Source organism: Triturus cristatus, chromosome 2_1 (genome assembly GCF_964204655.1).
Source record: "Triturus cristatus chromosome 2_1, aTriCri1.1, whole genome shotgun sequence".
Taxonomy (NCBI): Eukaryota; Metazoa; Chordata; class Amphibia; order Caudata; family Salamandridae; genus Triturus; species Triturus cristatus.
Window position 1 is genome coordinate 29,224,813 of NC_140581.1, and position 24,401 is coordinate 29,249,213.

Sequence of the window (24,401 nt, forward strand, 5' to 3'; positions counted from 1 at the left end):
TCAGCGACGTCGGCATCCGAGAGAAGGCACTGGAGTGGATCATCTCATTCCTCGCCGGCAGAACCCAGAGAGTCCGCCTCCCCCGTTCAGATCCGAGGCCACTGAAGTCATCTGCGGCGTACCACAAGGATCATCACTCAGATCGACCCTCTTCAACGTCTACATGAGCCCTCTCGCAGCCATTGCACGCCAACACAACCTCAACATCATCTCCTACGCCGACGACACCCAGCTTATCCTCTCCCTCACCAACGACCCCGCCACAGCCAGAGCCAGCCTACACGAAGGGATGAAAGACGTCGCTGAGTGGATGAAGAACAGCCGCTTGAAACTGAACTCAGACAAGACGGAAGTCCTCATCCTGGGATCAGCCCATCTCCGCCTGGGACGACACCTGGTGGCCCCCTGCCCTGGGCACCACCCCCAAGCCAACGGACCACGCACGCAACCTGGGCTTCATCCTGGACTCCTCCCTCTCGATGACCAGACAAGTCAACGCCGTCTCTTCATCATGCTTCAACACCCTGCGCATGCTCCGTAAGATCTTCCGATGGATCCCCACCGAAACCAGGAAGACGGTCACCCAGGCACTCGTCACCAGCCGACTGGAATACGGAAACACCCTCTACGCCGGAACCACAGCCAAACTACAGAAAAGACTCCAGCGCATACAGAACGCCTCCGCACGTCTCGTCCTGGACATCCCCCGACACAACCACATCTCCGGCCACCTGAGAGACCTGCACTGGCTCCCCGTCAGCAAGATGATCACGTTCAGACTCCTCACCCACGCACACAAGGCCCTCCACGACCTGGGCCCCAAGTACCTCAACAACCGCCTGACTTTCTACACACCCACCCGCCAGCTACGTTCATCCAGCCTCGCCCTCGCCGCCGTACCACGCATTCACAGAGCCACCGCCGGAGGAAGATCCTTCTCCTACCTGGCCGCCAAGACATGGAACTCCCTCCCCATCTGCCTTCGAACGACCCAGGACCACCTCTCCTTCAGAAAGCAACTCAAGACCTGGCTTTTCGAGCAGTAGCGAACCCCTCCCCCCCCAGCGCCTTGAGACCCTTCCGGGTGAGTAGCGCGCTTTACAAATGCTATGATTGATTGATTGGTTTATGGTTCACTCGCCTGTGGCATGTTATGGCCATGGAGCTTATGACCTATAGGATTGCGCACACTGATTCTAAATTTGCCCACATCTGGTGGCCTTTGATGATGACTTCCCACCCTTGCCATATACTTGCATTAACCCTCTCAAACTTAAGGCACTCCAACTCTTTGATGGAGCTATGCCAGGGCGGATGGGGTACAACCCCGGTGAGTTTGCTGTGCCTTCCGCTCCTCTTCCCTGCCCGCCGCCCCCCATGAACCAACCTTATCCCACAAACCACCATCTTTCATACGAATATGGGGCCTTCCTGATCAGGGGCGTGCACACTTCTAGCCTTCTCGGCCATTTGCATTTTGCTGTTTGAGTTTTATCGTTCTGCTCTAACTGTAAGCCTAAGCAACTATTTCAGGACTGTTCAGCTATCCTATAGCCATTTTGCTATATCTGTGGAAGTTATTGTTGTACATATCTTCTGCTTGTTACAATGACTGCATCATTCAGTATCCGTGCCTGCAACAAGGTAAATGTCAATACGCCTGATCAAGTCTCATGTTTTGATTGCTATGTTGATCTGTCGAAAACGCTTTTCAATAAAAAGATTACAACAAAAAAATAAATACAAAATTATATTTTTTACCACCAAATTATTGAAAAATATATAAAAACATCAATATTATTTACAACGATATTACTTACCTCAAAAAACAATATTCATGTCAACGATATTTGTGCATCATGATATTTAATATCTGATATTTCTTTCTCCCAATATTTTTTAACTATATTTTGTCCGGACATCCTCCATGCCACTCCACTTCACTCCACTCCACACATTGCTTCTCTGCAGCAGTCTACACCACTCCACTCTGTCATACTACTCTATGCCAATGTACTCTACACCACTCTACTCTGACTCTTCACTCTATGCCTCCACTCTACTCTGGGCTACTCTACGTTTCTATGTTACTGCTCTGTATGCCATTCCACTCAATCCTACACTACTCTACACCACTCTATGCCACTGCACTCTACACCACTCTACTCTATGACTCTTCACTCAATGCCTCCACTCTACTCTGCGCTACTCTACGTTTCTATGTTACTCCTCTGTATGCCATTCCACTCAATCCTACACTACTCTACACCACTCTATGCCACTGCACTCTACACCACTCTACTCTATGACTCTTCACTCAATGCCTCCACTCTACTCTGCGCTACTCTACGTTTCTATGTTACTCCTCTCTATGCCACTCCACTCAATCCTACACTACTCTACACCACTCTATGCCACTGTACTCTACACCACTCTACTCTGACTCTTCACTCTATGCCTCCACTCTACTCTGCGCTACTCTACGTTTCTATGTTACTCCTCTCTATGCCACTCCACTCAATCCTACACTACTCTACACCACTCTATGCCACTGCACTCTACACCACTTTACTCTATGACTCTTCACTCAATGCCTCCACTCTACTCTGCGCTACTCTACGTTTCTATGTTACTCCTCTCTATGCCACTCCACTCAATCCTACACTACTCTACACCACTCTATGCCACTGTACTCTACACCACTCTACTCTGACTCTTCACTCAATGCCTCCACTCTACTCTGGGCTACTCCACATTTCTATGTTACTCCTCTCTATGCCATTCCACTCAATCCTACACTACTCTACACCACTCTATTCCACTGCACTCTACACCACTCTATTCTACTCCTCTCTTATGATACCACTCCATGCTACGCCATTCTACCTTACTCCACTCTGTGCCACTACACTTCATTCTACATTACTCTACACCACTCCATAGCACTCTATGCCACCCTATAGCACTCTATGCCACCCCATAGCACTCTATGCCACCCCATAGTACTCTATGCCACTCCATAGCACTCTATGCCACTCCACTCTACTTTGCTCACCTCTACACCACTTTCCTCTGCATCACGCCAATAATTTTTAGCCATGCTTAACAGCAACCAGGCTGGTGTAAAATATGGCTAAAAGGCATTGGCAAAGCAGATAGCTCTCACATAGGCAAGACATCTTGTTTTTTCAGTACTTGTTTAATAGGGGGAGGATAACAGCCTTGTTCCGGGAGAGAGGACACTGACCCTGGAAGTAGAGTAAATTACAAGCACCATCTATTTACATTCGCCCTTCCTTCTCACACTGCGGGGGTCTGTGCCCGAGACAAGATAAGAGCACCTCTTGCGCTTGCACACCTGAACGAGCCCACTAGGAAGCTCAACAGTACAAGACGGTGTAAGGTGCTACCTGTCCAGAAATGCTCAACAGCAGGGTATGAAGCACCATGGGAGTGCTACAATACAAAACACATTGGTATCCTTCTGATAACAGTGCTACGAGGGCCGTGTTCTCAGAGGTAACCCTTCAGTGCATGGCGGCATCTCTCTGAGTTCACAGCTGCACTGTCCACCTACCCATGTTTTTTGGCCCCTTGAACCGTTACACCCTCCAGCTCATGAAGTATACGTGTTTGACCCCATTCCCACCACCTCAAGCTGGGCTTATTCCAGTAGGTTTGACCTATAGCTGAGAAGGTCCTGCCCGTGTTTTAGTGTCCTCAGGCTTTGAACGCATCTCCCCTCCATGCCACTCTACTCCACACCATTGTTCTCCAATCCACCCCATGCCACAATACTCTGAACAAATGCGTAGATGTGTCTGTGGGACGTAAAAGAGATCTTCGCTATGACATCACATGTCCGCAGGCACAAGTGAGAACTTGCAGGTGAGACGTTTGAGAGACTGTTGCTCATTCTTGTTCTCGCTTCCTATTGGCAGATGAACTTCATCGCCGGCTGTTTCCATGACGGTGTGCTACTGTACGCCATGGCCTTGAACGAGACGCTGAAAGCTGGAGGGTCCAAGAAGGATGGGATCCAGATTGTGAAGAACATTCAGAACCGGACATTCCAAGGTAAGTGTGTTTGCAAAGCCCTCTGGTGAGCCAGAAGGTGGCAGCTGATGTCATCACCTCTTCGGGGCACTGTGATTCCATGTCGGTGCCCACTGCACCAGAAACTATGGGCCTGGACCAAGAACATGTGCTCCAGGAGCTTCTGGTGCAGGTACTGGAACAGACGCTTCAGGTCTGGGTCCATAGCATGCAGTAGCAATGTTGGGTCCATGATATCCCAGGGGTCGTGTCGTAACCCCTATCTCAGGGTTACTGTCTCCACGTTGGGCAATGTGGCTGAACACTTTGCATGAGTAGAAGGACCACCCTTCCTGGTCCATGGTTTGTAGGCTCACTCCCTCCACTGCAAGTGATCCTGCCCCAGCTCCTCACACCATCGGTTCTCCAGTGACCCACACCTGTGATTTTAGGTTCACTCCCTCCACTGCAAGTGATCCTGCCCCAGCTCCTCACACCCTTGGCTCTCCAGTGACCCACACCCCCACACCTGTGATTGTAGGTTCACTCCCTCCACTGCAAGTGAGCCTGCCCCAGCTCCTCACACCATCGGCTCTCCAGTGACCCACACCCCACACCAGTGATTGTAGGTTCACCCCCTCCACTGCAAGTGATCCAGCCCCAGCTCCTCACACCACCGGCTCTCCAGTGACCCACACCCCCACACCTGTGATTGTAGGTTCACTCCCTCCACTGCAAGTGAGCCTGCCCCAGCTCCTCACACCATCGGCTCTCCAGTGACCCACACCCCCACACCAGTGATTGTAGGTTCACCCCCTCCACTGCAAGTGATCCAGCCCCAGCTCCTCACACCACCGGCTCTCCAGTGACCCCCACACCTGTGATTGTAGGTTCACTCCCTCCACTGCAAGTGATCCTGCCCCAGCTCCTCACACCACCGGCTCTCCACTGACCCACACCTGTGACTGTAGGTTCACTCCCTCCACTGCAAGTGATCCTGCCCCAGCTCCTCACACCACTGGCTCTCCAGTGACCCACACCCCCACACCTGTGATTGTAGGTTCACTCTCTCCACTGCAAGTGATCCTGCCCCAGCTCCTCACACCACTGGCTCTCCAGTGACCCACACCCCCACACCTGTGACTGTAGGTTCACTCTCTCCACTGCAAGTGATCCTGCCCCAGCTCCTCACACCACCGGCTCTCCAGTGACCCACACCTGTGATTGTAGGTTCACTCCCTCCACTGCAAGTGATCCTGCCCCAGCTCCTCACACCACTGGCTCTCCAGTGACCCACACCTGTGACTGTAGGTTCACTCCCTCCACTGCAAGTGATCCTGCCCTAGCTCCTCACACCCTCGGCTCTCCAGTGACCCACACCCCCACACCTGTGATTGTAGGTTCACTCTCTCCACTGCAAGGGAGCCTGCCCCAGCTCCTCACACCACTGACTATCCAGTGACCCACACCCCCACACCTGTGACTGTAGGTTCACTCTCTCCACTGCAAGTGATCCTGCCCAAGCTCCTCACACCACTGGCTCTCCAGTGACCCACACCCCCAAACCTGTGATTGTAGGTTCACTCCCTCCGCTGCAAGTGAGCCTGCCCCAGCTCCTCACACCACCGGCTCTCCGGTGACCCCCACCCCCACACCTGTGATTGTAGGCTCACTCGCTCCACTGCAAGTGATCCTGCCCCAGCTCCTCACACCCTCGGCTCTCCAGTGACCCACACCCCCACACCTGTGATTGTAGGTTCACTCCCTCCACTGCAAGTGAGCCTGCCCCAGCTCCTCACACCATCGGCTCTCCAGTGACCCACACCTGTGATTGTAGGTTCACTCCCTCCACTGCAAGTGATCCTGCCCCAGCTCCTCACACCACCGGCTCTCCAGTGACCCACACCCCCACACCTGTGACTGTAGGTTCACTCCCTCCACTGCAAGTGATCCTGCCCCAGCTCCTCACACCATCGGCTCTCCAGTGACCCACACCTGTGATTGTAGGTTCACTCCCTCCACTGCAAGTGATCCTGCCCCAGCTCCTCACACCACCGGCTCTCCAGTGACCCACACCTGTGATTATAGGTTCACTCCCTCCACTGCAAGTGATCTTGCCCCAGCTCCTCACACCACCGGCTCTCCAGTGACCCACACCCCCACACCTGTGACTGTAGGTTCACTCCCTCCACTGCAAGTGATCCTGCCCCAGCTCCTCACACCATCGGCTCTCCAGTGACCCACACCTGTGATTGTAGGTTCACTCCCTCCACTGCAAGTGATCCTGCCCCAGCTCCTCACACCACCGGCTCTCCAGTGACCCACACCCCCACACCTGTGATTGTAGGTTCACTCCCTCCACTGCAAGTGAGCCTGCCCCAGCTCCTCACACCACCGGCTCTCCAGTGACCCCCACCCCCACACCTGTGACTGTAGGTTCACTCTCTCCACTGCAAGTGATCCTGCCCCAGCTCCTCACACCACTGGCTCTCCAGTGACCCACACCTGTGATTGTAGGTTCACTCTCTCCACTGCAAGTGATCCTGCCCCAGCTCCTCACACCACCGGCTCTCCAGTGACCCACACCCCCACACCTGTGATTGTAGGTTCACTCTCTCCACTGAAAGTGATCCTGCCCCAGCTCCTCACACCACTGGCTCTCCAGTGACCCACACCCCCACACTTGTGATTGTAGGTTCACTCTCTCCACTGCAAGTGATCCTGCCCCAGCTCCTCACACCATCGGTTCTCCAGTGACCCACACCTGTGATTGTAGGTTCACTCCCTCCACTGCAAGTGATCCTGCCCCAGCTCCTCACACCACTGGCTCTCCAGTGACCCACACCCCCACACCTGTGACTGTAGGTTCACTCTCTCCACTGCAAGTGATCCTGCCCCAGCTCCTCACACCACCGGCTCTCCAGTGACCCCCACACCTGTGATTGTAGGTTCACTCTCTCCACTGCAAGTGATCCTGCCCCAGCTCCTCACACCACTGGCTCTCCAGTGACCCACACCTGTGACTGTAGGTTCACTCATTCCACTGCAAGTGATCCTGCCCCAGCTCCTCACACCATCGGCTCTCCAGTGACCCACACCTGTGACTGTAGGTTCACTCCCTCCACTGCAAGTGATCCTGCCCCAGCTCCTCACACCATCGGCTCTCCAGTGACCCACACCTGCGATTGTAGGTTCACTCCCTCCACTGCAAGTGATCCTGCCCCAGCTCCTCACACCATCGGCTCTCCAGTGACCCCCACACCTGTGATTGTAGGTTCACTCTCTCCACTGCAAGTGATCCTGCCCCAGCTCCTCACACCATCGGCTCTCCAGTGACCCACACCTGTGATTGTAGGTTCACTCCCTCCACTGCAAATGATCCTACCCCAGTTCCTCACACCATCGGCTCTCCAGTGACCCACACCTGTGACTGTAGGTTCACTCTCTCCACTGCAAGTGATCCTGCCCCAGCTCCTCACACCATCGGCTCTCCAGTGACCCACACCTGCGATTGTAGGTTCACTCCCTCCACTGCAAGTGATCCTGCCCCAGCTCCTCACACCACTGGCTCTCCAGTGACCCCCACCCCCACACCTGTGATTGTAGGCTTACTCGCTCCACTGCAAGTGATCCTGCCCCAGCTCCTCACACCCTCGGCTCCCCAGTGACCCCCACACCTGTGATTGTAGGTTCACTCTCTCCACTGCCAGTGATCCTGCCCCAGCTCCTCACACCATCGGCTCTCCAGTGACCCACACCCCCACACCTGTGATTGTAGGTTCACTCTCTCCACTGCAAGTGATCCTGCCCCAGCTCCTCACACCACCGGCTCTCCAGTGACCCACACCTGTGATTGTAGGTTCACTCTCTCCACTGCAAGTGATCCTGCCCCAGCTCCTCACACCACTGGCTCTCCAGTGACCCACACCTGTGATTGTAGGTTCACTCTCTCCACTGCAAGTGATCCTGCCCCAGCTCCTCACACCACCGGCTCTCCAGTGACCCCCACCCCCACACCTGTGATTGTAGGCTCACTCGCTCCACTGCAAGTGATCCTGCCCCAGCTCCTCACACCACCGGCTCTCCAGTGACCCCCACACCTGTGATTGTAGGTTCACTCTCTCCACTGCAACTGATCCTGCCCCAGCTCCTCACACCATCGGCTCTCCAGTGACCCACACCCCCACACCTGTGATTGTAGGTTCACTCTCTCCACTGCCAGTGATCCTGCCCCAGCTCCTCACACCATCGGCTCTCCAGTGACCCACACCTGTGATTGTAGGTTCCCTCCCTCCACTGCAAGTGATCCTGCCCCAGCTCCTCACACCACCGGCTCTCCAGTGACCCACACCTGTGATTGTAGGTTCACTCCCTCCACTGCAAGTGATCCTGCCCCAGCTCCTCACACCACCGGCTCTCCTGTGACCCACACCTGTGATTATAGGTTCACTCTCTCCACTGCAAGTGATCCTGCCCCAGCTCCTCACGGCCTCGGCTCTCCAGTGACCCCCACCCCCACACCTGTGACTGTAGGTTCACTCTCTCCACTGCAAGTGATCCTGCCCCAGCTCCTCACAGCCTCGGCTCTCCAGTGACCCACACCTGTGATTGTAGGTTCACTCCCTCCACTGCAAGTGATCCTGCCCCAGCTCCTCACACCACCGGCTCTCCAGTGACCCACACCCCCACACCTGTGACTGTAGGTTCACTCTCTCCACTGCAAGTGATCCTGCCCCAGCTCCTCACACCACCGGCTCTCCAGTGACCCACACCTGTGATTGTAGGTTCACTCCCTCCACTGCAAGTGATCCTGCCCCAGCTCCTCACACCACCGGCTCTCCAGTGACCCACACCTGTGATTGTAGGTTCACTCCCTCCACTGCAAGTGATCCTGCCCCAGCTCCTCACACCACCGGCTCTCCAGTGACCCAAACCCCTACACCTGTGATTGTAGGTTCACTCTCTCCACTGCAAGTGATCCTGCCCCAGCTCCTCACACCACCGGCTCTCCAGTGACCCACACCCCCACACCTGTGACTGTAAGTCTATTACTTTGTGGCTCAGCGTGAGGGAGCAGGGGTGCTTTGAGGGCATTTCTCCCCCTCCCTCTGGTTTCCAAATATTGACAATGTTTTGCACATTCAAAGGTCTTACAATGTCAGTTTACAGACCGTCGTGTGATATCTGATGGTGTCACAGACCCTGGTCTTTAAGAGGGATAAAAAAAAACTGGGGGTCTCTCGAATGGGCGTGGCTGATGTAATTAATGGCATTGCTTAAAAACATCCAGGCTAAACGTCTGTGCATAGCATAGTGCGCCACCCGACTGGTATGCCGCTGTTTCTGTCATTGAATCCAGATATATAATACAACAAGTAGTATTATATCTACAACAAGACAGGACTAGGACTGTTTACTTTGCCAATGGTTGTTAGTTGCATAAGATAAATAAGCAACAACTACGGCTTCTTTGTTTATAATATTGAAAATGCTTCAGTTCTGAAATGATGAGACTGTGAAAGTACTATAGCGAGTCTCTTTAGAGTTCCCTCAAAGGCAGTGAGGGGTGGGGGGTGGCACAGCTGCAGAGTTAATATTCATTTATTCAACCCAGGGTGAGGGCAAAAATGGACAGCCCGGTTGGGACCTGGCTCAGCACCTGCTTTTTAGGTCTCACTTAGGCAGTGCTGGCTCTGTCTCTTCAAGAGATGCTGTTTTTAGGATATGGACTTGAAGCCCTGCCCACTTTCCGCCAATCTTTTCATTTGTCTCCAGTCACTGTCTATTGTAAATGCTGGTTTTTCATTGGTCAAAAGGCTTAGTAGTCCCTACTGTTCTTTTCTTGTGACCTCCCATGAGGACTCCCCGTCTTACATATGTTGTTACCCGATAGAGCTTCCGGGCACTCATTTCTTAAATAGTTTTCTCCTGCCTTCTGTTGCAGGCAAGACACGCCCTTCCGCAGCACTTTAAAAAAAACTGTAGGTAGTGCAGCATGCAGCGCCATTCTTTTATTATTTGTGGCACCGAACACGGCTGCATGCATTTCTTTTTCTGTTTATTATTTGACTTTTTATTTTTCAATGGTGGCACCCGCACTTTAGCTTTATACATCTTGAGCCAAAGTGCGGGTGCCGTGATTGCTTCAAAAGTAAAGAAATAGAAAACAAATTGCATTTTTTTTGTCTATTTCTTTACTTTTGACGTAATTGGGGAACCCGCGCTTTAGCTTAAGATCTGTAAAGCTAAAGTACGGGCGCCGCAGTTGTAATAAAAGTAAATACATTTTTTAAAGTGCGCAGCGGCCATTTTATTTTCTATGTGTTTTCTATTTGTTTACTTAAGTTACAATTGCGGTACCCACGCTTTAGCTTTAAACATCTCAAGCTAAAGCCCAGGTGGTGTGATTGCTTCAAGAGTAAAGAAATAGAAAAAAATGTGCATTTTTTTACTTTAGCTTTAGCTTAAGATGTGTAAAGGTAATGCGCGAGTGCCGCAATGGCTTTGCTACACAAGCATTTGCAAAGCAATAGGTCTCTTATTTGCAAGAGTTTGAGCTATCGGCATTGTAAATGCCAATGCCAAAAGCTCAAACTCTCGCAAATGCAAGAACTATTGCATTGCAAATGCTTGTTAGAACTGCCAGTGCTGAGCAATGGCGGGACCCGGCCCACTTGAATCCCTGCACAGACCCTTCCTGTTGCCTTTGGCTCCTCCATGGGTAGGATGTGGGTCTCTTGTTCCCCCCTCAGCTTTGTGAAATGTGTGACTCCGGAGAGATAACTTCGGTGTTTGTTTGTCACAGTTTGTTGCGTGCGGTCTCCCTTCCCTTCTATTTTCCTCCCTCTCCGCCATGCTCTCTCCTTCTATCTTTACTCTCTCTCTCGCTCTTTACTGCCTTTCTCTCTCCCAACTTTCCTTTCCTCACTATATTTTCTCTCACCCGCTTTCTCTCTTTCTTTCTCTTAGTTCTCTGTCTGTCACTCCTCCTCTCTTCTCTCGTGCACTCTCTCATTCATACTCTCCTCTGTCCCTCCCTCTTTAGTTTGCCTTTCTCTTTCTCACTTCTCCATCTCTTTCTCTTCCTCTATCACACTCTCTGTCTCTCACACTCTTGATCTGTCTATTTTCTCTGTGCTCCCTTTTTCCATCTGCCCGTCACTCACCCAGGCCCGGTTCCAGGGGGTGGTCCTGGGGGGCCTGGCCCACCCAAACATGAGCCTTGGCCCTGGCAATGAATCTGCCACTGATGTACAACAATAATAAAACATGTTTAAATAACTGGTGATTTATGATCCTGCTGGAGAGCAGTCATTTGTCTGTTGGTAGTTTTTAAATGCAGATAAACCAAGTTTTATGTTGATAGCTCAGTGGGTTACTGCCTTTGTCACAGAGATCCTTGTGTCACTTGCAGTTCAGAAGCTACTATCCTAACATAGGACAGTGGCCTATGAACTGTCATCAAAGAGCTGCATACAAACTTCGCTTTTTTGTTAGAACTTCTCCAGTCTTTCATTATTCTAATGTTGCTAAAAAGAGTTTGTTTGGGCAGATATACATTTGTATCAGTAAAGCCAACCTCCAACCACTGGAGTACTCTTTAAATCCTGAGTTTGTGCTTCTCCAGACCAAACCCTCGTAAAATATATTTTCAACAGTATGGATGACATGTGATTCCTACACCTTGTAATCCTCATTAATTTATGTGACATTCCCCGTAGACTGATTTATTGTCTCTGTATAATGTGTGCGTGATGTAAAGCACTGTGACACCCTACACTGATATGAGTAGCGCTATACAACAAATGAAATGCATATGAGAGAGGCGCAACGGAGAGATGAGGGGCACTGGTTGAGGGTGGCAGTGAGGGAATACAAGGAGGTGATCATGGGGAGAGGGGGACTACAGAGAGATGAGGGGCACTAGTGAAGGGTGGCAGTGAGGGAATACAAGGAGGTGGTCATGGGGAGAGGGGGACTACAGAGAAATGAGGGGCACTAGTTGAGGGTGGCAGTGAGGGAAGCTGAGGAGGAGGTCATGGGATGGAGGGAACTACAGAGAGATGAGGGGCACTAGTGTAGGGTGGCAGTGAGGTAAGCCGAGGAGGTGGTCATGGGTTACGGGGGGCTACGGAGCGATGAGGGGCACTGCTGGAGTGTGGCAGTGAAGGTATCTACGGAGAAAGAGGTCATTGTTGGGACCCCAAAAATAATTTTTGTATATTTAATTAACAGTCGGGTGATTAGGAAAACTGTGAAGCATACTTTAAAGTGCGTGCTAATTACATTTACTGCTATATTCAATGTTTCAAGTTTGAAGATGATTTTACTAATGTTTTTTACCAGGAATAATGACAATGGAACTGGTTGGTGGCTCATATGGGGCTGGGGCCCAAGGTCTGCTGTGAGATAAGATTCACTGAGGAGGGGTGGTAGAAAGGTGGATAATCAAGCCTGTAAGGGAGTGCGCTGCAGAGTCCAGGCTCAGGAGGAGGTAGTAATGAAGAGGGATTCTCCCTGAAGGCTCGCACAGAGGGAGCCTGTAAGGGAGTGCGTTGCAGAGTCAGGGGTCAGGTGGAGGTAGTAATGAAGAGGGATTCTCCCTGAAGGCTCTCACAGTGGGAGCCTGTAAGGGAGTGCGCTGCAGAGTCCGGGGTCAGGTGGAGGTAGTAATGAAGAGGGATTCTCCCTGAAGGCTCGCACAGAGGGAGCCTGTAAGGGAGTGCGTTGCAGAGTCCGGGCTCAGGAGGAGGTAGTAATGAAGAGGGATTCTCCCTGAAGGCTCGCACAGAGGGAGCCTTTAAGGGAGTGCGCTGCAGAGTCCGGGGTCAGGTGGAGGTAGTAATGAAGAGGGTTTCCCCCTGAAGGCTCGCACAGAGGGAGCCTGTAAGGGAGTGCGTTGCAAAGTCCGGGGTCAGGCGGAGGTAGTAATGAAGAGGGATTCTCCCTGAAGGCTCGCACAGTGGGAGCCAGTAAGGGAGAGCGCTGCAGAGTCTGGGGTCAGGTGGAGGTAGTAATAAAGAGGGATTCTCCCTGAAGGCTCGCACAGAGGGAGCCTGTAAGGGAGTGCGTTGCAGAGTCCCGGGTCAGGTGGAGGTAGTAATGAAGAGGGATTCTCCCTGAAGGCTCGCACAGAGGGAGCCTGTAAGGGAGTGCGCTGCAGAGTCTGGGGTCAGGTGGAGGTAGTAATGAAGAGGGAGTCTCCCTAAAGGCTCGCACAGAGGGAGCCTGTAAGGGAGTGCGCTGCAGAGTCCGGGTCAGGTGGAGGTAGTAATGAAGAGGGATTCTCCCTGAAGGCTCGCACAGAGGGAGCCTGTAAGGGAGTGCGTTGCAGAGTACGGGCTCAGGAGGAGGTAGTAATGAAGAGGGATTCTCCCTGAAGGCTCGCACAGAGGGAGCCTGTAAGGGAGTGCGTTGCAGAGTCCCGGGTCAGGTGGAGGTAGTAATGAAGAGGGATTCTCCCTGAAGGCTCGCACAGAGGGAGCCTGTAAGGGAGTGCGCTGCAGAGTCTGGGGTCAGGTGGAGGTAGTAATGAAGAGGGAGTCTCCCTAAAGGCTCGCACAGAGGGAGCCTGTAAGGGAGTGCGTTGCAGAGTCCCGGGTCAGGTGGAGGTAGTAATGAAGAGGGATTCTCCCTGAAGGCTCGCACAGAGGGAGCCTGTAAGGGAGTGCGCTGCAGAGTCTGGGGTCAGGTGGAGGTAGTAATGAAGAGGGAGTCTCCCTAAAGGCTCGCACAGAGGGAGCCTGTAAGGGAGTGCGCTGCAGAGTCCGGGTCAGGTGGAGGTAGTAATGAAGAGGGATTCTCCCTGAAGGCTCGCACAGAGGGAGCCTGTAAGGGAGTGCGTTGCAGAGTCCGGGCTCAGGAGGAGGTAGTAATGAAGAGGGATTCTCCCTGAAGGCTCGCACAGAGGGAGCCTGTAAGGGAGTGCGTTGCAGAGTCCCGGGTCAGGTGGAGGTAGTAATGAAGAGGGATTCTCCCTGAAGGCTCGCACAGAGGGAGCCTGTAAGGGAGTGCGCTGCAGAGTCTGGGGTCAGGTGGAGGTAGTAATGAAGAGGGAGTCTCCCTAAAGGCTCGCACAGAGGGAGCCTGTAAGGGAGTGCGCTGCAGAGTCCGGGTCAGGTGGAGGTAGTAATGAAGAGGGATTCTCCCTGAAGGCTCGCACAGAGGGAGCCTGTAAGGGAGTGCGCTGCAGAGTCCGGGGTCAGGTGGAGGTAGTAATGAAGAGGGATTCTCAGAATGAACTCGTGGTGATGTCATGGAGTCATGCACGTGCGGCTCAGAATAAACTCGTGGTGATGTCAAGGAGTCATCATGCCCGTGCCGCACAAAATTTACTCGTGATGATGTCATGGAGCCTTGCACGTGCAGCACAGAAAAGTGCTCGTGTCTCGTGGTGATGTCATGGAGTCATACACGTGCAGCACAGAAAGTGCTCGTGCCTCGTGGTAATGTCACGGAGTCGTGCACATGCAGCACAGAATGTTCTCATGATGATGTCATGGGGCCTTGCACGTGCCGCTTAGAATGAACTCTTGGTAATGTCATGGAGTCATGCACGTGCCGCTCAGAATGAACTCTTGGTGATGTCATGGAGTCATGCACGTGCAGCACAGAAAGTGTTCCTGGTGATGTCATGGAGTCATGCACGTGCCGCTCAGAATGAACTCTTGGTGATGTCATCGAGTCGTGCACGTGCAGCACAGAAAGTGTTTGTGGTGATGTCATGGAACCTTGCACGTGCAGCATAGAATGTACTCGTGGTGATATCATGGAGCCTTGCACGTGCTGCACAGAATGCCCTTATGTAGATGTTACAGAGTCTTGCACGTGACGCTCTCTCTTTCTCTCCAGCTCCTCTCTGTCACTGGCTAGCAGTCGGCCTCGTTATTCCAAGAGTGATAGTGTGCGCAATAGGGTGAGTTCCATCGGCAGCTTTTTCTCGCGATGACGTCACAGACATTTCTAGGCTCCTCCCTGGTTTGTCCTCAGTCTTGACCTCAAAATTCCCAACTAAAAAGCGGTGAGCTGCAGGGTGGAGGGTGAGCTGCAGGGTGGAGGGTGAGATGAGTTGCAGGGTAGAGGGTGAGCTGCAGGGTGGAGAGTGAGCTGCAGTGTGGAGGGTGAGGTGAGCTGCAGTGTAGAGGGTGTGCTGCAGGGTGGAGGGTGAGGTGAGCTGCAGGGTAGAGGGTGGGCAGCAGAGTGGAGGGTGAGGTGAGCTGCAGGGTGGACGGGTGAGCTGCAGGGTGGAGGGTGAGCTGCAGGGTGGAGGGTGAGCTGCAGTGTGGAGGGTGAGGTGAGCTGCAGTGTAGAGGGTGGGCTGCAGGGTGGAGGGTGAGGTGAGCTGCAGGGTAGAGGGTGGGCACCGGAGTGGAGGGTGAGGTGAGCTGCAGGGTGGAGGGTGAGCTGCAGGGTGCAGGGTGAGGTGAGCTGCAGGGTAGCGGGTGGGCTGCAGGGTGGAGGGTGAGGTGAGCTGCAGGGTAGAGGGTGGGCTGCAGGGCGGAGGGTGAGGTGAGCTGCAGGGTAGCGGGTGGGCTGCAGGGAGGAGGGTGAGCTGCAGGGTGGAGGGTGAGGTGAGCTGCAGGATGGAGGGTGAGCTGCAGGATGGAGGGTGAGGTGAGCTGCAGGGTAGCGGGTGGGCTGCAGGGTGGAGGGTGAGGAGAGCTGCAGGGTAGAGAGTGGGCTGCAGGGCGGAGGGTGAGGTGAGCTGCAGGGTGAAGAGTGAGGTGAGCTGCAGGGTAGAGGGTGGGCTGCAGGGTGGAGGGTGAGGTGAGCTGCACGGTAGAGGGTGGGCTGCAGAGTGGAGGGTGAGCTGCAGGGCGGAGGGTGAGGTGAGCTGCAGGGTAGCGGGTGGGCTGCAGGGCAGAGGGTGAGCTGCAGGGTGGAGGGTGAGGTGAGCTGCAGGGTGGAGGGTGAGCTGCAGGATGGAGGGTGAGGTGAGCTGCAGGGTAGCGGGTGGGTTGCAGGGTGGAGGGTGAGGAGAGCTGCAGGGTAAAGGGTGGGCTGCAGGGCAGAGGGTGAGGTGAGCTGCAGGGTGGAGGGTGAGGTGAGCTGCAGGGTGGAGGGTGAGGTGAGCTGCAGGGTAGCGGGTGGGCAGCAGGGCGGAGTGTGAGGTGAGATGCAGGGTAGCAGGTGGGCTGCAGGGCGGAGGGTGAGGTGAGCTGCAGGGTGGAGGGTGAGGTGATCTGCAGGGTAGAGGGTGAGGTGAGCTGCAGGGTAGCAGGTGGGCTGCAGGGTAGAGGGTGAGGTGAGCTGCAGGGTAGCGGGTGGGCTGCAGGGCGGAGGGTGAAGTGAGCTGCAGGGTAGCAGGTGGGCTGCAGTGCGGAGGGTGAGGTGATCTGCAGGGTAGCGGGTGGGCTGCAGGGCGGAGGGTGAGGTGAGCTGCAGGGTAGCGGGTGGGCTGCAGGGCGGAGGGTGAGGTGAGCTGCAGGGTAGCGGTGGGCTGCAGGGCGGAGGGTGAGGTGAGCTGCAGGGTAGCGGGTGGGCTGCAGGGCGGAGGGTGAGCTGCAGGGTAATGGTGGGCTGCAGGGTGGAGGGTGAGGTGAGCTGCAGGGTAGCGGGTGGACTGCAGTGCGGAGGGTGAGGTGATCTGCAGGGTAGCGGGTGGGCTGTAGGGCAGAGGGTGAGGTGAGCTGCACGGTAGCGGGTGGGCTGCAGGGTGGAGGGTGGGGTGAGCTGCAGTGTAGAGGGTGGGCTGCAGGGCAGAGGGTGAGGTGAGCTGCAGGGTAGCGGGTGGGCTGCAGGGCGGAGGGTGAGCTGCAGGGTGGAGGGTGAGATGAACTGCAGGGTGGAGGGTGAGCTGCAGGATGGAGGGTGAGGTGAGCTGCAGGGTAGTGGGTGGGCTGCAGGGTGGAGGGTGAGGTGAGCTGCAGGGTAGAGGATGGGCTGCAGGGCAGAGGGTGAGGTGAGCTGCAGGGTGGAGGGTGAGGTGAGCTGCAGGGTAGAGGGTGGGCTGCAGGGCAGAGGGTGAGGCGAGCTGCAGGGTGGAGGGTGAGGTGAGCTGCAGGGTAGCGGGTGGGCTGCATGGTGAGTGTGAGGTGAGCTGCAGGGTGGAGGGTGAGGTGAGCTGCAGGGTAGCAGGTGGGCTGAAGGGTGGAGGGTGAGTGGAGCTGCAGGGTAGAGAGTGGGCTGCAGGGCGGAGGGTGAGGTGAGCTGCAGGGTGAAGAGTGAGGTGCGCTGCGGGTAGAGGGTGGGCTGCAGGGGGGAGGGTGTGGTGAGCTGCACGGTAGAGGGTGGGCTGCAGAGTGGAGGGTGAGCTGCAGGGTGCAGGGTGAGGTGAGCTGCAGGGTAGCGGGTGGGCTGCAGGGTGGAGGGTAAGTGAGCTGCAGGGTAGAGGGTGGGCTGCAGGGCGGAGGGTGAGGTGAGCTGCAGGGTAGCGGGTGGGCTGCAGGGCGGAGGGTGAGCTGCAGGGTGGAGGGTGAGGTGAGCTGCAGGGTGGAGGGTGAGCTGCAGGATGGAGGGTGAGGTGAGCTGCATGGTAGCGGGTGGGCTGCAGGGTGGAGGGTGAGGAGAGCTGCAGGGTAGAGGGTGGGCTGCAGGGCGGAGGGTGAGGTGAGCTGCAGGGTAGAGGGTGGGCTGCAGGGTGGAGGGTGAGGTGAGCTGCAGGGTAGCGGGTGGGCTGCAGGGCGGAGTGTGAGGTGAGCTGCAGGGTAGCGGGTGGGCTGCAGGGCGGAGGGTGAGGTGAGCTGCAGGGTGGAGGGTGAGGTGATCTGCAGGGTAGAGGGTGAGGTGAGCTGCAGGGTGGAGGGTGAGGTGAGCTGCAGGGTGGAGGGTGAGGTGAGCTGCAGGGTAGAGGGTGAGGTGAGCTGCAGGGTAGCGGTGGGCTGCAGGGTAGAGGGTGAGGTGAGCTGCAGGGTAGCGGGTGAGCTGCAGGGCGGAGGGTGAGTGTTGGACAGGCCACATGAAGGGCTTGCTCCCTCCCCGCATGACAGGGCCCGAGCCCCGGCCCTCCAGGTGTTACCCACCGAAACAACCCGCACCCCGTCTCCAGACGGGACTCCTGCCCCCGGACATCTCTGTATCATGGGGCCGAACCACTACCGGCTCCCTCGCCCGGCCCGGCCGCCATCTTGGACACTGCACCACGAGGCCGCGTGGCCTCAGCTCGACCCTAACCCTGGGCCTGGCCAGGGCCCGACATCCCGGAACCACCATCCACCCAGGAGGTGAACGGACCACTTGGCAGGTCGATGGGAGAAAGAAGTGTCGATGGCTCTCCCCCGCCAGGTGCCGATCGCCCCCCAGCTCCCCCGGGCGCTGGCTCCACCCCCCTGCTGGGTGTCTGGACTCCCTCACCCCGGACCTCCCGATCTCCAAGTGCGAGGGTCCGGACATCAAAGGGCGCCAGACCTATAACTGGGGCAGCTCCAGAGCAGGAAGGCAGTTGTATCCTGGAGTCGAGAGACACCGAGAAGAACTCATCCTTGACGGACTACCGGCGCTGCCGTAGCCCTGCCTTGTGAACTACCACTCTGCCTGCTGGCGCTGCCGCGGCCTTCTGCATCCTCCATCCTCGTCGGGACCTGCTGGCGCTGCTGCGGACCGTTGTAACTACCACCTTCGTCGGGACCTGCTGGCGCTGCCGCGGACCGTTGTAACTACCACCTTCGTTGGGACCTGCTGGCGCTGCCGCGGACCGTTGTAACGACCACCTTCATCGGGACCTGCTGGCGCTGCCGCGGACCGTGTAACGACCACCTTCACCGGGACCTGCTGGCGCTGCCGCGGCCCATCCAACTAGAACACCGAGCTCGAGGATTGTGAGCTATCCATCATTTCATCGCATCTACCAGATTGGTAACAAGACTGTCCCGCTACCCCCTTTCCCAACCAAGAGACTAGAATCGAGGGGACCCCTGAGTCCTGACCTCCTTGTACCATTCTATCGTACCTAAAGATTGCTTATAAATAACGCTAAAACCTATCTTTGTGTGGTGTACATCTGTGGGGGGGAAGTTACTCGTCTGTACGATCGCTGGAGACGGCTCTCCCCGGAGACCTCTCCCCTTGTCCTCGGCCGACCCTCCCGGTCCGTCTAACATTGGTGGCCAGCGGCGCGATCCGAATCAACGCGTAATCGTACAGAGAGTAGCTCACCCCACGACAAAACCACAATGTCAACCAAAGAGAGCGGATCCACCGAGAAATTCCAGATGGAGAAATTGGAAGAGTACAGCCATCGTGAATTGAAACAATTCTGCATTGAACTAGGCATTGCTACCACCGGCCTGAGTACCAAAGACGATTTCAAGCACGCCATTGAGTCGTGGGCAGAAACCGGGGCCGCCAGATCCCCGGACCAAAACATTGCAGCATCAGAGAGGAACACCACGGCTCCCGAAGAGCGAAGAACGGGCCTCTCGCAGGAAGAGATCCAAGAGAGAGAAAAAAACAGACTACATGAGTTAGAAATGGCACGGCTCAAAATGGACGGTGAACTAAAATTAGCCGAACAAAAACTGAACCTAGAGCATCTGCGGCTCCGAGAAGAACGGGAAGAAAAACAGAGGCAGAGAGAGCTCGAAGAAAAGAGATTAGCATACGAACACGAGCGCAAACTGGCAGAGATAGACCTACGGAAGCAGAACAAAGAACTGGAGGTGCCCGAGCGACCGCGCACCCCGGGAGCGACAGAAAAGAAAGTCCACATCCCCAAGGATGTCGTTCGAGAGTATGTCCGAGAAGACGACATACAACAGTGGTTCAAGGCCTACGAGATCGCCATGACCTCCCACCGGATCGATCGAAGTGACTGGGGAGCCGGTCTATGGGGGAGGTTCGTCAATGAAGGCCGCGATGCCCTGTTACAGCTCCCAGACCACCTGATGTCATCCTATGACCACATGAAGGCTGCCCTCCTCACCCGATATGGGCTCACACCCGAAATGTACCGCCAGAGGTTCCGAGACTGCACCCGGATCCCGGGTACAACTTGGGTGGAATATGTCAACTATTTCAGCCGAGCCTTCGAGGGTTGGATCAAGGGAAGCCACGTAACGACCTACGAGCAACTTTTTAATCTCATGGTGTGGGAGCACCTCTCTAACAACTGCTTCGTCAAGCTCAGGCAGCACCTCCTCGACAGTAAATTGACTGACCCACGGCAACTCGCCGCCGAAGCTGACCGGTGGGAAAGCACCCGAGTGGGCCGGAGAGGGCCGCACGAACAGAACCGGAACAACCAGGGTCAGCACCGTCCCCGAGGAGGAGGAGGAGGCCAGGGACGAGGAAGAGACACCGTCCCGGCCGCTCCCGCTGCCAGCACCCCGCCCCCGGCCAGCCGGGGCAACCCCCCGATGCGCGCGGGGCTTCGAGCCAATGTCACGTGTCACCGATGCCAGCGAGTCGGCCACTACGCCAATGACCCGAACTGTCCACAGAATCAAACTCCGAGACCCCGCCAGGTAGCTGCCGCCGCCCTGGGGGGAGAACAAATCTCCGAAGAACAGGAAGAATACGAGCAGGGACAACAAGAGTGGGAACCGGCCGCCATGGTTCTAGCGTGCCTAGGGGGAAGAGACCTGGTCCCGCGGGCTCCCCTACCCGCCAACACCAGAAAATATAGTCAGTGGGTGAACATTAATGGACGCCGGGCCGAAGCACTACGTGACACGGGGGCCAGTGTGACGGCCGTCCGCTGTCACCTGGTAAAACCAGAGCAGATCCTGCCGAACATTCTCTGCCCCGTCCGTTCAGCCGACAATTCGGAGAGTCTATGTCGGATGGCCTGCGTCCCCTTCGAATGGGGAGGAGTCTCCGGCATGTTGAAGGTGACGGTCCGAGATGATGCCCCCGTGGACTGTCTCCTGGGGAATGATCTTGAGAGTTCCCCGTGGGCCGCCGTAGAAAGAAGAGAGCACCTGGGGATGTTGGGCCTTCCGGACTGGGCGTGCGTAACCACCCGGTCCATGGCCGCCCGTGCCATCCCCCGATCAGAAGAACCAGAATGGCCAGCACCTCCTCCCCCGATCGCTCCAGTAGAGGACACCGACTATACCGACCCCCCAGAGCAAACCCCCGAAGGGCTCACTCAGCCCCAGGACCTTCCCAACCTGGCTCAGTGGCGTCAAGAAGGGGGGCCCACCCAGGAACAGTTCCGACAAGAACAGAAGACCTGTCCCTCCCTCGAGGGACTCCGCCAGCAAGCCCTCGCCCAGAGCGCAGGGGACACCACCGAAGCCCATTGGATCTATTGGGACAACGAACTATTGTACAGTGAACAGAGAATCGCGGAGTTAGGGGCCAGTCGAGTGCTGGTGGTGCCCCTCCGTTTTAGAGACTTCCTGTTAAATTTGTCCCACGATGTCCCCCTGGCTGGACACCTGGGCCAGGACAAAACCTACAGTCGCCTGGTGACCCACTTTTTCTGGCCAAAGATGAGAAACGACGTCCTCAACCACTGCCGGTCCTGCCCCACGTGCCAGGCCAGCGGGAAGAGCGGCCGCAAACTCAAAGCACCTCTGCAACCCTTCCCAGTTGTCACCACCCCGTTCGAGAGGGTGGGAATAGACATTGTGGGGCCCCTGGACCCCCGTACAGCACAAGGACATCGGTTCATCCTGGTACTGGTGGACCACGCCACCCGCTACCCCGAGGCTGTGCCCCTGCGAACTGTAACAGCCCCGGTGGTCGGCCGAACCTTAATGGGGATCTTCTCCCGGGTGGGCTTCCCCCGAGAAGTCGTCAGCGACAGAGGCACAAACTTTATTTCGAAGTATATGAAGTCCCTCTGGCAACAGTGCGGGGTCACCTACCGATTCACGACCCCCTATCACCCTCAAGGAAACGGACTAGTCGAGCGGTTCAACCGCACGCTCAAGGGAATGATTGGGGGGTTGGAAGAACCCCTCCGTCGCCAGTGGGATGTACTACTTCCGTGCCTCCTCTTCGCCTATCGAGAAGTTCCCCAGAAGTCCCTCGGCTTTAGCCCTTTCGAACTCTTGTACGGGCACCCTGTGCGAGGGCCCCTCAGCCTAGTCAAAGAAGGTTGGGAGATGGCCCCCCTAAAGACCCCTCCAGACGTCCTCAAGTACCTCCTGACCCTACGCAATCAGACCAGGCGATTCAGAGAAATGGCGAAAGCGAACCTTGAGGCCAGTCAGGAGGACATGAAAAAATGGTACGATCAAAATGCCTCCTCCATCGAATTCGAACCTGGCCAACAAGTATGGGTGATGTCCCCCACCGAACCATGTGCCTTGCAGGACAAGTGGACGGGGCCCTTCAAAGTGGTCGAACGCAAGAGCCCCGTCACCTATCTCATTGATATGGAATCCCCACGGAACCCCCTCCGGGTCCTCCACACCAACAGACTCAAACCTCACTTTGTGCGCTCGGAGCTCAGCCTCCTGATGGCTACAGACAGTGGAGCGGAAGAAGACTCCGAGCCTCTCCCTGATCTCCTGAAGACTCGGGAGAAAGATGGTTCCGTGGACGGGGTCCGGCTCTCCGATGCCCTCACCCCGGAACAGCGCCAAGGCTGCCGGGACCTCCTGCTGCAGTTTGCTACCTTGTTTTCCCTCACCCCAGGGGTCACCCCCTGGTGCTTGCACGACGTGGACACTGGGGACAGTCCCCCTATCAGACACCGGGCGTACCGCGTACCAGATCGGGTACGGGCCTGCATCCAAGAGGAGGTATCAAAGATGCTCACGCTCGGGGTCATCGAGCCCTCGGACAGCCCCTGGGCCAGCCCGGTCATGCTGGTCCCCAAAGCTGCTGCCCCCGGCACCACTCCTGAGCTCCGATTCTGCGTCGACTATCGGGGCTTGAATGCTGTTACCAGAACCGACGCTCATCCCATCCCCCGAGCGGATGAACTGATCAACCGCATGGGGGCTGCCCGCTACCTCAGCATCTTCGACCTGACAGCGGGCTACTGGCAGATCGGTCTCACACCCCGGGCCCAAGAACGATCCGCCTTTTCTACCCCCGATGGCCACTACCACTTCAAAGTCATGCCCTTCGGCATGAAGAATGCCCCAGCTACTTTTCAGCGACTGGTGAACCAGGTCTTGGCGGGGCTCGAGGAGTTCAGCGCCGCCTACCTGGACGATATCGCTGTGTACAGCCGCCACTGGTCCGACCACCTCCACCACCTCCGAGAGGTCCTGCAGGCCCTCCAACGGGCCGGCCTCACCATCAAGGCCAGCAAGTGCCAAATTGGTCAGGGGTCCGTGACCTATCTCGGACACCAGGTGGGAAGCGGTCTGGTGGCCCCTCTGCAACTCAAAATCGCTGCCATCCAGTCCTGGCAGCCCCCAGTCACGCAGACCGAGGTCCGAGCCTTCTTGGGGCTCACCGGCTACTACCGGAGGTTCGTGAGGGACTATGGCAGCATTGTGGGGCCCCTCACGGGACTCACATCCAAAAACCACCCGAAGAAGATCAACTGGACCCCAGACTGTCAAGCGGCCTTCGAGAAGCTGAAAGCCGCCATGTGCACCGCCCCTGTGCTCCAGGCCCCCGACTACAGTCGGGAATTCATCGTACAAACAGATGCCTCCGACCATGGCATCGGGGCGGTCCTCTCCCAGCTGAACTCCGAGGGACTTGACCAACCGGTGGCCTTCATCAGCAGACGCCTCCTGGCCCGAGAACAGCGATGGAGCACCATCGAGAGGGAGGCCTTCGCAGTGGTGTGGGCCCTCAAAAAGCTCCAGCCCTATCTCTTCGGTACCCACTTCTGGGTGCAAACAGATCATCGACCCCTGCAGTGGCTAATGCAGATGCGGGGGGAAAACCCCAAACTATTGCGTTGGTCCATCTCCCTGCAGGGGATGGACTTCACTGTGGAACATCGACCGGGCCAAGACCACGCCAACGCAGATGGCCTGTCACGCTTTTTCCGCCTCGACGAGGAGAGTCCCCAAGAGGATGGGTGACTCTCCCCGCCTTCAGCTGGGGGGGACGCATGTTGGACAGGCCACATGAAGGGCTTGCTACCTCCCCGCATGACAGGGCCCGAGCCCCGGCCCTCCAGGTGTTACCCACCGAAACAACCCGCACCCCGTCTCCAGACGGGACTCCTGCCCCCGGACATCTCTGTATCATGGGGCCGAACCACTACCGGCTCCCTCGCCCGGCCCGGCCGCCATCTTGGACACTGCACCACGAGGCCGCGTGGCCTCAGCTCGACCCTAACCCTGGGCCTGGCCAGGCCCCGACATCCCGGCACCACCATCCACCCAGGAGGTGAACGGACCACTTGGCAGGTCGATGGGAGAAAGAAGTGTCGATGGCTCTCCCCCGCCAGGTGCCGATCGCCCCCCAGCTCCCCCGGGCGCTGGCTCCACCCCCCTGCTGGGTGTCTGGACTCCCTCACCCCGGACCTCCTGACCTCCAAGTGCGAGGGTCCGGACATCAAAGGG

General features: G+C 56.3%; 1 protein-coding gene across 1 annotated transcript in view; it reads left to right on the forward strand.

Annotated features, from left to right (window-relative positions):
* NPR2 (natriuretic peptide receptor 2) overlaps nt 1-24,401 on the forward strand; it is a 571,736-nt gene that overhangs the window by 214,672 nt on the left and 332,663 nt on the right. The window contains exon 4 of the mRNA XM_085627733.1: nt 3,942-4,077. Coding sequence (XP_085483859.1) covers nt 3,942-4,077 — 136 coding nt within the window. The remainder of the gene's footprint in view (nt 1-3,941; nt 4,078-24,401) is intronic.